Source organism: Acanthaster planci, linkage group LG06 (assembly GCF_054643075.1).
Source record: "Acanthaster planci isolate LZ-2023a linkage group LG06, COTS_SCS, whole genome shotgun sequence".
In the NCBI taxonomy this organism is placed as follows: Eukaryota; Metazoa; Echinodermata; class Asteroidea; order Valvatida; family Acanthasteridae; genus Acanthaster; species Acanthaster planci.
The window spans coordinates 1,031,226-1,044,455 of NC_141782.1; the positions used below are offsets into that span (position 1 = coordinate 1,031,226).

Sequence of the window (13,230 nt, forward strand, 5' to 3'; positions counted from 1 at the left end):
TCATTGTTCACCCTGTCACTTATGACTGGCCTTGCGAAGGGACTTGTGACTGGCCTTGCGAAGGGACTTGTGGCCGGACTTGCGAAGGGACATGTAAATGGACTTACGATGGACTCGAATACTGTTTTTAAGTAGTGATCATAATGCCGTTGAAATACGCACTGAAAATGCAGTCTTAGATGAGACCTCCAGTGTGGTTTGGCTCGGGCAAACTTTTCTTGGCCCAAGTCAACTCTACCGCCTCACCAACATTGGAATGTTACACAGGAATCAAAATCTTGGGTCCCAGTTAAAATGTTTCAATATCTTTCTTTTACTGCAACCTTGTGAAGGATATTTAAATCATATCTTTTAAAACAGATCAACATGAAAATTGTACCCAAAAAATGGAACCTTTAACCGATCACTTCTTTTAAAGAAGACATCCACTCACCCTGTCTCATGTGAGACCAGCATCATCCAAACGTAGCAATCTCTTAAAAAAATAACATATTTTTAGTTATAATTACAATTTGTTTAATTACCTTAAAACAGTACACATAAGAATTTATCTTAGAAAAAAAACCCAGAATATCTGACTTCAGAAAGTTCGGTCCAAGGATTCTGTGACCACCATTAACCCAAATCCCAAAACCACTACAGCTGAGTATTTATTGCAACCACGAATAAGATACGTACTTGTATTACGGAGGACCATTGATATATTTGACATCATTTATTACTAATAAAATCACATTTCAATAAGAAAAAAAGTGAAGAAAGAATTATGCAACCGTTTAATCTAGTAGATTCAATCTATTAGCTTAAAACCCAACATCGAGATTCTTACGAAGTAGCAAATTATACCAATTCAAGAATTTTCCCCCAAGCAGGCCTAATATATGAAGTAGTCATCGGGCATTCGAGGGGGTTCATTGGAAGTGAGGAGATTTGATCGGGGGCGCCATAGTCGTTGCTCGTACGTGGCCGGGAGAGCGTAGCCATTGTCGATTATGGGCTTGCGCACGTAAGGGTTGGTGTGAGGATACTCGTAGCCTGCCCGGTTGTATGTAGGGTCGTAGTTGAAATCGAGCGCGCGATTATGCACGTTGCGTGGTCGGTCCTCGTAGCTGTAGCGGGGCTGTGTTTTGTACTGCCGTGCCATTCCGTGTCTGAACATCACCAAACAACCGAGACCGACAATGGACAAAATGATAAGCAGTGCCACAACGCCTACGACTACAATGATGATGATGTAATTGGTGGAAGTGGGTGTGTCGGTGGACGTCGAGGTGGTTGCCGGTGATTCTGTGGGGTTGGGGTCGGCAGGTTCAACCGACAGCAGGTCGACGGTGTTGTCGACAGCACTGAGCTGTTGTCTGATGTCATTGAGGGATGCAGTTATCGCGTCGTTCACCAAGTCTGGATCCAAAAAGTTGTCTGCAGGATCCGAAAGATGTAAAAGGGAAGGATTGGAATAGATTTAGTAACTTTGCAACAGTTTCATCAGAAATCCATTTCACAGAGGCACTTAGCACGAAGCATAAACTTTCAGAAATTTGCAGTTCAATTAGCAAACCTTGGATTCATTCTTGGGCCTATAAGCGTTCGGCTTCACCTTGCATTTCCTAGACTACGGGAAAATTTCATATTCATCTGACCTCAATATTTCGTACCTGATTGGCGCTTGATCCTGATGCGTTCTTGGGATCCGTCTGTAGCACTTCGCCTTTTTCGCTGTCCTATGCGTAGTGCCGTACAGAGGGGTGACTGCACTCCTAAGACGACCACGCCCACTTCATACACCTCACTGGTCACTGGATTTGGGTAGCCAGCAGCTAGAAACACGTTACCCTCATCGATGAAGTTGGGAAGTTGCTCACTGAAAAGGGTTAAGGAATAAACAGATGCAGTGACTCGCGCGTACGATGAATTGGTAACCTCCTTCCACATATCACAGTTTACATCATTGGTGTAACGGGGGATGTGTGCACCTCCCCCCTTGAAGGTTTGAAATACACCTGACCAGTGTTTAAGGTCATCATAATTCCCCTAATCATGCAACTACTCCACAATCCATCCATAATAGTGCTTCATGTTACCTCACCTAAGCCCCAACAAATGCTTTTTTTAGAATTTGGAAATTGACATTTTGCCTAAAAGTTTAAGTATTTTCAAAGCTTTCCCAGAAAATGCTGGATAGGTTCCAAGTATCAAGCGTTTATTATTTTTCCTGATAAGGAATATTTTAAGTCATCTCCTACAAGTTTATTGTTTTGTTTGTATAATGTTCATAAATATTCATGTTCAGGTGACAATGTTGTTTGTGTTTCGCCACATTTTATTGTGTGTGTTCATTTGACTGAAGCCACGGCTTTTTTTTACCTGCCTGTCGTTAGACGCAACTCGTCGTTAGGGCAACACCTTTGGTAGTTGTCTCTCGAGGCGCAGAATACATTCAATACCCCAGCTACACTTCTCAGTAGTGCAGTTCTTATTCTACTGAACTGAAATTTTGAAAATTAGCACAGAAACTGATATTATGCGAGAACTGGGAACGAGTTCTTGTACATGCATTGCTTTTCTCATCAATGATTTCTGCACAAAATTAATCATTGTTGATAAATGAATGAACCTAATGAAGCAGGTATTAAATAGGAAAAGGTTCTAAGCCCTGTTGCAATCTGTTGTTAGCAAAGGCTGTAGAAATCATACTCACACTCGCAATATTGTGCCGCAAGCGGAACAGAACGATAAATTGTGTTTGGGCCGTGATAGCTGCAGAAATGAGGGGAAATGTAAATTGTTGGTCATTTTGAACATTTTTAAATACTGGGTTAAATCAATAATTATTGAACACAATACTAAGCTAGCCGCCCAGTGTTTTGCTGTTATTTGGCAGAAGTTGCCGCCCCACCCCGTTCATAAAGCCATGCGTCAGACGAGACCTGTATGAGACTACTTACACTGGCAAGTGGTTCCTTGGTAGCCACTCGCGCATGTGCACGCGCAGTCATTGGAGTTCAAAGTTCCGCCATTTTCACAAACCAGTTCACAAGGTGGCGATGTTGTTGAAGGTTGTACTGTTGAGGGTGAGGCGGTTGGAGGTACTCCAATCGAAGGTGTGACCGTTGAAGGTCCTGCTGTCAACGGTGCAGCCGTTGAAGGTCCTGATGTCAATGGTGCAGCGGTTGAAGGGGCAGCCGTTGAAGGTCCTGCTGTCAACGGTGCAGCCGTTGAAGGTCCTGCTGTCAATGGGGCAGCGGTTGAAGGGGCAGCCGTTGAAGGTCCTGCTGTCAATGGTGCAGCGGTTGAAGGTCCTGCTGTCAATGGGGCAGCGGTTGAAGGTCCTGCTGTCAATGGGGCAGCGGTTGAAGGGGCAGCCGTTGAAGGTCCTGCTGTCAACGGTGCAGCCGTTGAAGGTCCTGCTGTCAATGGGGCAGCGGTTGAAGGTCCTGCTGTCAATGGGGCAGCGGTTGAAGGGGCAGCCGTTGAAGGTCCTGCTGTCAATGGTGCAGCCGTTGAAGGTCCTGCTGTCAACGGTGCAGCCGTTGAAGGTCCTGCTGTCAATGGTGCAGCGGTTGAAGGCGCAGCCGTTGAAGGTCCTGCTGTCGAGGGCGCAGCCGTTGAAGGTCCTGCTGTCGAGGGCGCAGCCGTTGAAGGTCCTGCTGTCGAGGGCGCAGCTGTTGAAGGTCCTGCTGTCAATGGTGCAGCGGTTGAAGGCGCAGCCGTTGAAGCCGTAAAGGACACAGCTGTAGTTGTGCTTTCTGACAATGCATAAAAAGAGTGAGTTTTAGTCACTCTAAATGCCTTCAAGATGGAGCATGACACTACCATTCCAAACTTTAGAAAACTACAAACGGTGTTCAGAAGTGAAAATCTGACTTCAGACAGATGTCCAGAAGCTGGAGTGTATGTTGAGCAATATATATGTATTCAGGGTGGAGAACTTCTTTCATATGAAGAAATTCTTATTTCTGAGCAATCTCAAAGCAATTATGCAATACTGCAATAGATTTCTTACCACAGTCTTGATTTGTCGGAGGAGCTGTGTGCAAAACCAAACATAAAAGAGACTTAGTTGAAAAGGACCATGTGCGTTTTGAAAGGTTACTTTGTGAGAGAAAAAAGTGAAACTTAGTTGATAAGTTACGTTACAATCAGAGGATTCTTCAGTAAAGGGGGACTTCCATAAATCCAGCTCTGATCATGAACGTTCGACATCATGTCTTTTTTTTCCGTTGCTCTCATCTGTGGTAACGGGAATCGTGGAGGGGTCATTACAGCACATTGGAAACACTCCAATCTCTTTGGACAACTGAGCGCATCTCGCTGAATTTAAAAGATACCTGTATACTGCTCTGGCAAATAAGCCATGACCTGTCAAAATGGGCTCTTGTCCGCTGTCATGCACAAAGACAAGTCGAGAAGCCTGTATCAACAAGTTGTTTTGCAAGTCAAGCCTCGCTTTCATTTGCAGTACGGTGAGTTTCATGCAAAGGAGGAATTGTAATTCTTGCAAGACTTACTGCACACGGAGCAGGCGACTGGGCATTGCTCACGCCAAGTGGGGCAGTTTAAACGGGGAGCCAGAGCCACCGTTTTACAGTTACTGTCAGCATCAGCGCATTCGACTGCAAAGTGTAATGAAAAAAATTAAGTATTATTGTGATAAGTCATCAACTGTGCGTTTCATACATCAACATGAACTGTACGGTCGAATGCTTTAGTTCTAAATCTCTGAAACTGAAAGAGGATGGCCGTTTTCCACTACTCAATTCGGCTCCGTCTCAGCCTTGAGCTGTTTTTTTACAAACTGACTTTGAAGCTGTAAGCGCAATAATTAGTCTTATAGTGCCACAAAACATCAAATATGATGCAAGTGGGCCACAAATTACAGAAATCCGATTTCATTTAAACGCCTCAGGCCCACAATCGGGGATTGGTTTCTGGAACGAAGCCTGACACGGAGACGAAGTTGAGTATTGGAAAACGGCCTATAATCCACAATCGGCCAGCACGGCAAGTGGGCGTGTCATAGGCCTAATCATCTACTGAGCAATACCACATTCTGATTGGCTATATCTTCTGTAGTTTGGGTAATGATGTGAATTATTTTAAGAGAAAAAATAGGAACCATGGTACTCTAAAAGACAGAGTGAGTGAGGATAAACCCCATTTTAGAAGTAATCTCGTCGTGAAAAGATGTGAAGTACGGCCCAATTTGCACAGAGCCGCTTTTAGAAAAATCCTGCTAACTTAAACAGACAAATTGGCGGTGCTTGGCATGGTTGCGCTAACGGTTGCGCGCACAAAGAGATTTCTGTTGTTATGTCGTTATGTTAAGCTTTTCCGTTAAGCGTGCCTTTGGCTGTGTTTATTGAAATGCGCGGAGCCTCTGTTAGCGTGAAATGGTGTGCTAGGCAGCGCCGTGACACTGGGCCCAGGCTGCAGATTAATCCGCCCTGTAATCCGCCTGCTGTGTCCTAAGTGAAGGACTGGACGTCTGATCGTTGCTGAGTGCCTTCAGCCGCAGGTACCGGACGTCATCGAACCAGACTAAAGGGCATTAATCTATGTTAGCTTTGTATTTATCGTTAAAAATATTTGGGTTCTTCATGTGCAAAGCTTCCAGTGTTCTTTTTACACCTTTCTCTGATGTGTTTTTTTTTTAGGTTGTCCTTTCTCCCCGTGTCCTGTTGATCCATCCCGGTCAATTTACCAACAGACGAGAAACCCAAGGCTCCTTACAGCTCAGTTAGGCGAAATCTGTTTGTCCTGAGGATTTCTTTCACCACTGAAGCACCAGCGTTAGGCGAGAATGAAACGAGTAACATCGAAATATATGGGACAGTCGACAATCACAGATTCAAACTCAGAGAGAAAGACATGCGGAAATTTTATCCTAAGCTAGAGGACTTCATTTAAGGCAAGCGAATACAGGGGATAACAGGTTTGCCCCAACGATCGTTCAGACTTACCCGAGCAATCCGCTCCCAGCCAACCGCTTAAACACTCGCAGCGACACGCAGTCTCATTAAGATTGCCGCAGTTGAGGCACCTCGCTCGGCATTCTAGATGGACAAAGGTTAAACAAGTTCATACTTCATACAAGTTTAAGACCTGCTTCCCCGTTGTTTAAGCGTTTGACACCTCCCACTGAGCTTGGGTGTGAGAGCAAAACCTGCAAATGGGTGGGTAACGAGGCTCTCTCTCGTCCTCCGCTTTGCACGCTGGAACACCTGCAGAGATCACGTGGGCATTATACTTCGACTTCGACAGGAATCCTTGCTCTAGGGTCCCACGTTCCTTTGATCCCCACGTCATACACGCGTAACTTGCCTAATCATTTCTCCACAGATTCACCAACACGTTACATGATTATTCTAGTGGAGTTATTCCGATTTTTGTTTGTATTATTCTGCACAGGGATCTCCACTTTGCACAACTTTGATTCTGCTGTCGAACTCATGGACGTCACCGCGATGCATCCAAAATAGAAGGACAAGACAAGACTGAACTGAATCTGCTTGGCCTGACGAAGGTACCCAGTCACCAAGAGCTCGGCTATAAGATAATTCAGAGCACTGATTGTATAATTATTTTTTTGTCAATCGAAGGAAGGTATCACGGGCGTGACGGCACTGCTAACCACGCTGTGCACGTGCATTATAAAACCTCACGGTTTTCATTCATCGCCATTGTTTTGCACGAGGTAGGGTTCGATAGGACGTGGCGTTTTATACTCACCGCATCCACCTGCGGCAGAGCAGACAGACTGTGATGCTGTAAACAGAACATATAATGATTTTGAATGTCACTTATGTTACTGTTACATGTTACTGTGAGTTGATTTTTTTTCCACAAGTATAATGGAGAATTGAGCCAAAACCCTCACAATAATTGCAATAAGAGGGAGAACTTTCAATTTGGAATCCGTGACGAGTCAATCACACACTTGTAACTCTGAGTGGGTGACGGAAACTTATGAAATGTAGCGCATCGCTTATTTCTACTCAAAAGCTGTGTAGGCCCTAAAGGAAGAAGATACAATGAAATCGTTGTGTGACGGGAGTACTCACCGCAGGTGTTGTTCAGACAGTAACCCACCCCAGAGCTGCATTGGGTACAGCTCGGTCCCGACATGTAGGGTTTTGCCCCTTGCAAATTACCCCTATTATGTCCAAAGAGAAAAGAAATTGCTTGTGGAGGTCTCAATGTTAACTGTTTGGGTTGGATTGAGTCGAGTTGGGTTGGGTTGGTCGGGCTGGGGGTTACGTTAGGCTAGGTTTGGCTGGGCTGGGCTGGGTTTTGTTGGGTTTGTGTGGGTTGGTTTGGGTCAGGTCAGGTTAGGTTGGGCTGGGCTGGGCTGGGCTGGGCTGGGCTGCGTTAGGCTGGGTTGGGTTGGGTCGGATGAAGTTTGTGCACCGTCATTTTAAGGTGCAACTGAATTTTCCAACATAATCAGCCTAATTTTGCACATTAAAACCTGGGAATTATATAAAAATGTTGCTTTTTGGTGGTTAGATTTAAGTTAGATTTTGATAGGGCAGGGAACCAGCTCCTTGTATGCATACTTAAGTATGCATAATACTTACGCTGGAGAGTAGTGACACGTGACCATCCAAGCTGCTTGGCCGTTGAAGATATACTCTGGATTGGGTGAGTCGGTTACAGTAACACCCCCGGGACAGTGATGGACGCCACACCCCACAACATTGGACTCAGCCCAAACTACCTGTATTGTTTTATAAAAAGGTACATACGCTTACCTTCCTTTATGAATTGAGACCAAAATACCGAGGGAGGTTGTAGGTATGTGATAGTTTTCACATACGTGGCGCTTGTCGTGCCAAGGTTTGCGCGCGCTTCCAATGGCAATTTTTTTGTCAACATGTGTCTTTAGACGCATCGATGGAAATGAACTTCTTGCATAGTCTTCAAAATAACAGCTTGCAAGAAAGAATGATTTCATACAGAGTTAAATCCCATGACTATCTGTAACCAAGAGCTTTTCAACAATAATTTCGATTGTTACTTTTTGGGTAACTGCACAGTGATGGACTGTACCTTTAAGCTCCGCTAGTTCGAAAGGTATTTTCCTTGAAAAGAAATTCCCTTCATTTCATATCATGATGGGAACTAATTCCCAGTCACAGAGGAGGTTTTTTCACTGAGTGGCCCGGAATTCACTTGTTCCAGTTGGTACGATTGTTCTCGTTAACTTTGGGGTCAAATTGCCTGATTTCCCGCTGCGGTATTAAAGTGAAAAAAATGTTATTAGACCTCAGCTGTGTGCTGGAAGCAGGCTCTGTTCAACATTTTGCAGTACAATATCAGCCAAAGCTAAATAAACAGAGCATTTAAGCTGTTTTTGAACCGGTCACGTACCGAGTCCTCGGTTGAAATTGTTGAATTTCGTATTGCCATTGTAAATATCTGACATTGCCCACGCAATATCTGCACAATATCGTTGAACTTTCGATATAGTGTTGAACTTTCCATCGCTAGTTGCTGAACCGTTAAAAACCGTACGAGTCAAAGTTTGAGTCCATTTCGATATGAATGAGTACAGGGGCTGCTCATCTTACGTCAGAATTGTGTTTTTCTATTTGTTGATGCTAAAACCATGCATGGATGCCGTCAAGACAAAATGAAAGGATAGTTTACAAAGTGTTGAAGATCCCAACCAGCTACCCCAAAACACCAGATTATACTAAATACTGAATGGAAATACAGCCCTCTTTAACGTGGATGGGACAAATTTACTTCGAACGACATTGAGGCAAAATCGAAAACAACCAATGGGTGATATTCTGCCAATACAAGTTGTAGGCAAAAGGAGAGTGGTCTATTCTTTATCTGTTTGGTTTAAATACCAAATTTCCACAAATGCTGAAACAAAATATGCATTTTTGTGTTTGATGGTCTGTTTTTCAGCTCCCTAGAGGTCTCTCATGACACAAACTGAAAGGAACAGGGTTTTAAAATTATTTTTCAAAATTTTGCCTGTAACTTTTGCTTTGCTTTGTCATGCCATTAATAAATTTGTCATTCCCGCACATCCGATTTCGAAAAGTAATATTTGTATATAATCGATTCACCGTAATTGAGAATTTAATCCGTGTTTTGTCTTACCAAGGCCTTTCGGTGTCGAAACTGCTTTGACAGTCCGGTTAGTTTTTATTGATATTTCGCAGTTTATAGCAGGATATAATGCACGGAATCAGCGGCGATTTATTTAAATGTACAGCTTCGAGAAAGTTTCAAGTTAATGTAGGCCCACGAACTAATTCATGTAATCTTTTTCTAGTCAGAAATTAATCATTTAGGTCAATTATTACTTTTAGGATATCCATCCAGTTGAGTGACCCTTAAACAGATCATTCCATCAGGCAATACCCAAGCGGTCGTTTGGATATCAATTTTAAAAGTGTGGTTGACGTCATTTATAGTATAATTCCCACATGTTGACAGGATCTAATTACATATTACACAGTTATTGGCATTAAAAGTCCATGCTCTCAATTATATTGACCCCAAGCAGCATCAATCAATCCAGCCCTAAACCTATAGGCCACACGCTCCCTTCAACCGCTATACCCGATCTCACTCAACCTACCTGCGTATAGTGGCCGCATTGCTTGCCAGCCTGGCAACTGTTGTCGTCGTAGCTGTAGTCAACGACCTCATCGAACCACGCCTGCAGAATGTCGCTCACGTCGGGCTGACTGGCGCTGGTCGTCACGCCCAGATTCTCGCCGTAATTCTCGCCGTACGTAGCGGTCAGGGTCAAGGAAAGGCTCGGGTGGTTCTTGGAGTGACGGAAGTCGCATTTCTGGGACCAGGCCTGTGCCGTTGCTGCCAGAGACGCATCGTAAATCTGCAAGATGTGATAGATGATGTAAAGTTTTGTAACCAAGAAAGAAGAAAGGAAATCAGTCAACTTAACTTTTCTTTTAAGATAAAAGCAAATTTCTATGCCAACCAGTCCGCCCAGCTTTTGTCGTAAAGGGAGTTACAATGAAGGCAACCTGAATATCCTGACCGATGGAATGGACATTGGAATATAACTTGGGAATCAAAAGGAGGTGACTTTCACCCTCCGCTAAATCTGGTATTGATTTTGCTCCGATGCAGCCAATGCGGATCCTGTCTTTCTCCGCTGGTATCATACCATTAAGCCTTAGGCTTCCTGACTGTTTGCTAGCTTGGCTTTTCCTTTGCCTCCCCCCCCCAAAAAAATAGAGGAGTAAAAATGGGTCCTTTTTCTTTAAAGAATGAGAGGCAGGAGGTTTCAATAATTGGTCAATTGCATTTCCCATCTTCTAAAAGTGGGCAAAAATCCCGTAAATGTAGGTTCACTGGCCCCCTCAGAAAGGCTATAAAGATCAAACGAAATATCTCCACATTCTCCCCCCCCCCGAACACAATTTTTCCCCCAAAATTGATCCATTTTTGCAGCCAGCTGAATCATTTCATTGATCCCATCAGTGGCCGCCCGTCGTGCCCAGCTCCCCATCTTGGGGGGTCACTGACAAAATTGAAAAGAACCGTCGCAACTTCCAGACTGTCCCTCGACCCGCCTTTCAAGGGTTCGACGGACTGCAAGCGCGCTCTCACAAAATGGACAGCTCTTATAACTTATTTGTAATCTAATTCTTATCCCAAATGTTTTAACCAACCAGGCTGGTTTATATAAATAAGTTTGTGAACTGCAATATTATTAAAATAATTTGCTTTCAGGTTTGCACCACCCATTACTTTTGCTTCCCTTTCTCAACATTCAATTTTTGTTATGCAGTCTGATTAGATCTATCTTGACGCTATAGCTGAAAGTTCAGAAGATAAACTTTTTCCCTTGGGGACTAGCAAGTGTAAGAATCTCATGTTTAGTTACTGGCCATAAATCTTAACTGATTTCCGATGTCAATCTTTTTAGTTCTTGGCATAATTATGCAGGGACAGGGATCTTTCACATGACAGCAAATATAAACTTCTTTTGTAAAAAATAACTTCGGTATAAATCTCACAAGAATGTATCGCAGGAATTTTCATTTCGATTTGTTTTTTCACTTAAATATTTGGTTGTCTTTGTGTTGTTGTTGTTTTTTTCAAACAATGCGGACTGGCGGCTTACCATATGTTCCATGTTGGTTGCTGTTGGCGAGACTTGGGCCCGAAGCTGGTTGTGTCTGGCCACGTAAGCCTGGTGCTGTGCCTCCGTTAAATCCGTGGTGGCCCGGCGCACTCGGAATTCAACATCCCCCGAGTTCCCCGCACCACCCTGGCCTCCATGTGCCGTAAGTGGACAAATAATAAGCAGTTGAAGAAGTATACCTGGACATCGCACCATTTTGAAGTTTGATTGAGGGTAATAACCCTTGAAAAAACGTAAAACGTTCTTCCCGGCTAGTTAAAGTGTGTGATCGCGCGGCTTATTTGGCATGCTTCATTGATATCACCGCAAACAAGTTTAGGTGTTCACAGCCGGAAGAGCTTAGGCGAACCATTCGAGCGTGCGCGGCGGACAATAATGGAGCTAGTTTATTGTTTTGGTGAGACGGAACTTTGCCAATTTTAACTGGGGAAAATCACCGTACTTCCAATCACTTTACGATAGCGTGCAGTAGCCTGAAAGGTTTGAACCTTTCACTTAAAGTCACCAGAGCGTCAAATTCCTTTGCATGGTCCTTTAAAAGGTCGAGGGGCGTAAAGACCCATGTACCGGTAGGCCTACATGTATATCGTGTTTTTATCAAAACTGGGTGGTTTCAATGAGTTTGTTTTTCTACTGATCAGGCAAACTAATTGTTGCATTATATTTGCATATAGTATTGCGCTCTGGTGTTACTGTGCATTTTCCAATAGGCTGTTACGGGCCCGGTCTAAAATGAAACCACTGTTGTTTAAAATCAGAAACTATACATGTCTAAGTGCACGTCATGGTCGTCTCCACACAGTTCCCTTACTTTCTGTGTTTCTGCATCCATGTAGAGAGCTGGCTAAAAATGCCATTAAAATGTAGCACCGTGGTCCGACGCTCAAATTATTCCCATAAGCGCTCCCGGTAGCACCCAAATTTGAGTGAATTTTCCTCAAAAGTGGAAGGATCGCCCCCGTACTAATCCTCTATACAACCGATCCAATCCATTGTTAGGCACTTGGCCCGGGGTATCCCTATCACAGCTTCAACCCTCTTAAGTTTAAACATAATTTGCCTTAAAATTCGTTAAACATTGAAATGAAGAAATCTGAGGAGATTCTCTGCGTAAGAATAAAATAACACTCTATGTTCCTAGACAAACAGTTTCAAGTGGGACGTATGGCTGTTTTTCTCGAGAAATGTTGAGATCAACTTTGAAACTACTGTACGTAGTTTTAGAACTTAATACTAATGTGGCTTCGGGCTCATTGAGCATGATGTCGGGGGAGGTGTATCAAAAGCCTTACTCACGTATGGTGTACTATTTATGACACACATTTCTGCCTCTCTCTGGCCTCTTCCAAGGCAACGCAACCACGCGGCATAACGGCTCCCTTGCGTCGCGTCGTGTGGTTGAGGCAGTTGTGTGTCGTAAATAGTACACCGTCATCATCATCACCGTCGACATCCTTGCTTTTATTTGCTGGTGTTTTCTTATGGTGTTGTTGCTAATATTTGAAAAATAAATGTATTGATTACTTTCTTTCCTACTCAGTTATGAAGTACTCTTTGTAAACCCAACCCCCCCGCTGGATACGCCATTGGTACTAGTACAGACAAATTGGCCACTTCATGGTTTTGCTATGGAATTAATTCTTAGTTTGAGCTATACCGTGAAGTTTTAACTCGAGAAAATTATGAAGCCCGTATTTATTACTAGATAATTTCAATTGGAGGAATAAGTCCAAAGCAATTTCGTTTTTTCATTAATAGTCGGAGCATTATTTGTAGGTCCATCTTTCAGATCAGGGTACTTGAGCAAAGAGCAGTCGCTTTGTTTGGGAAACATTGCCCCAACCTCTTTTCCATCTTGTCAAGCCGTGGCAGTGCGCAAAATAAAGTAACACCTGGGGATGTGGCCACTGATTGCCAATGGGTTTGAGTGGCGACTTTTCCGAGATATTAGATCCTCAGCATCGAAGCCATGCTACTGAAGTACCAGCTCCGTTGGGCTGGCCATGTCTCTAGAATGGAAGACCATTGCCTTCCTAAGATCGTCATGTATGGCGAACTCTCAACTGGCCACCGAGACAGAGAGGCCCCAA

General features: G+C 43.7%; 1 protein-coding gene across 1 annotated transcript; it reads right to left on the reverse strand.

Annotated features, from left to right (window-relative positions):
• Positions 1 to 388: 388 nt before the first annotated feature.
• On the reverse strand, positions 389 to 11,510 carry LOC110974859 (uncharacterized). Its single transcript, XM_087137555.1, has 13 exons — positions 11,120 to 11,510; positions 9,598 to 9,862; positions 7,578 to 7,713; positions 7,062 to 7,153; positions 6,730 to 6,765; positions 5,961 to 6,053; positions 4,509 to 4,613; positions 4,004 to 4,027; positions 2,946 to 3,746; positions 2,699 to 2,757; positions 2,365 to 2,486; positions 1,656 to 1,861; positions 389 to 1,419 (listed from the first exon to the last, which is right to left on the reverse strand). The coding sequence occupies exons 1-13, from the start codon at positions 11,333 to 11,335 to the stop codon at positions 875 to 877; spliced, it is 2,700 nt and encodes an 899-aa protein (XP_086993681.1). The 5' UTR covers positions 11,336 to 11,510; the 3' UTR covers positions 389 to 874.
• Positions 11,511 to 13,230: the final 1,720 nt, after the last annotated feature.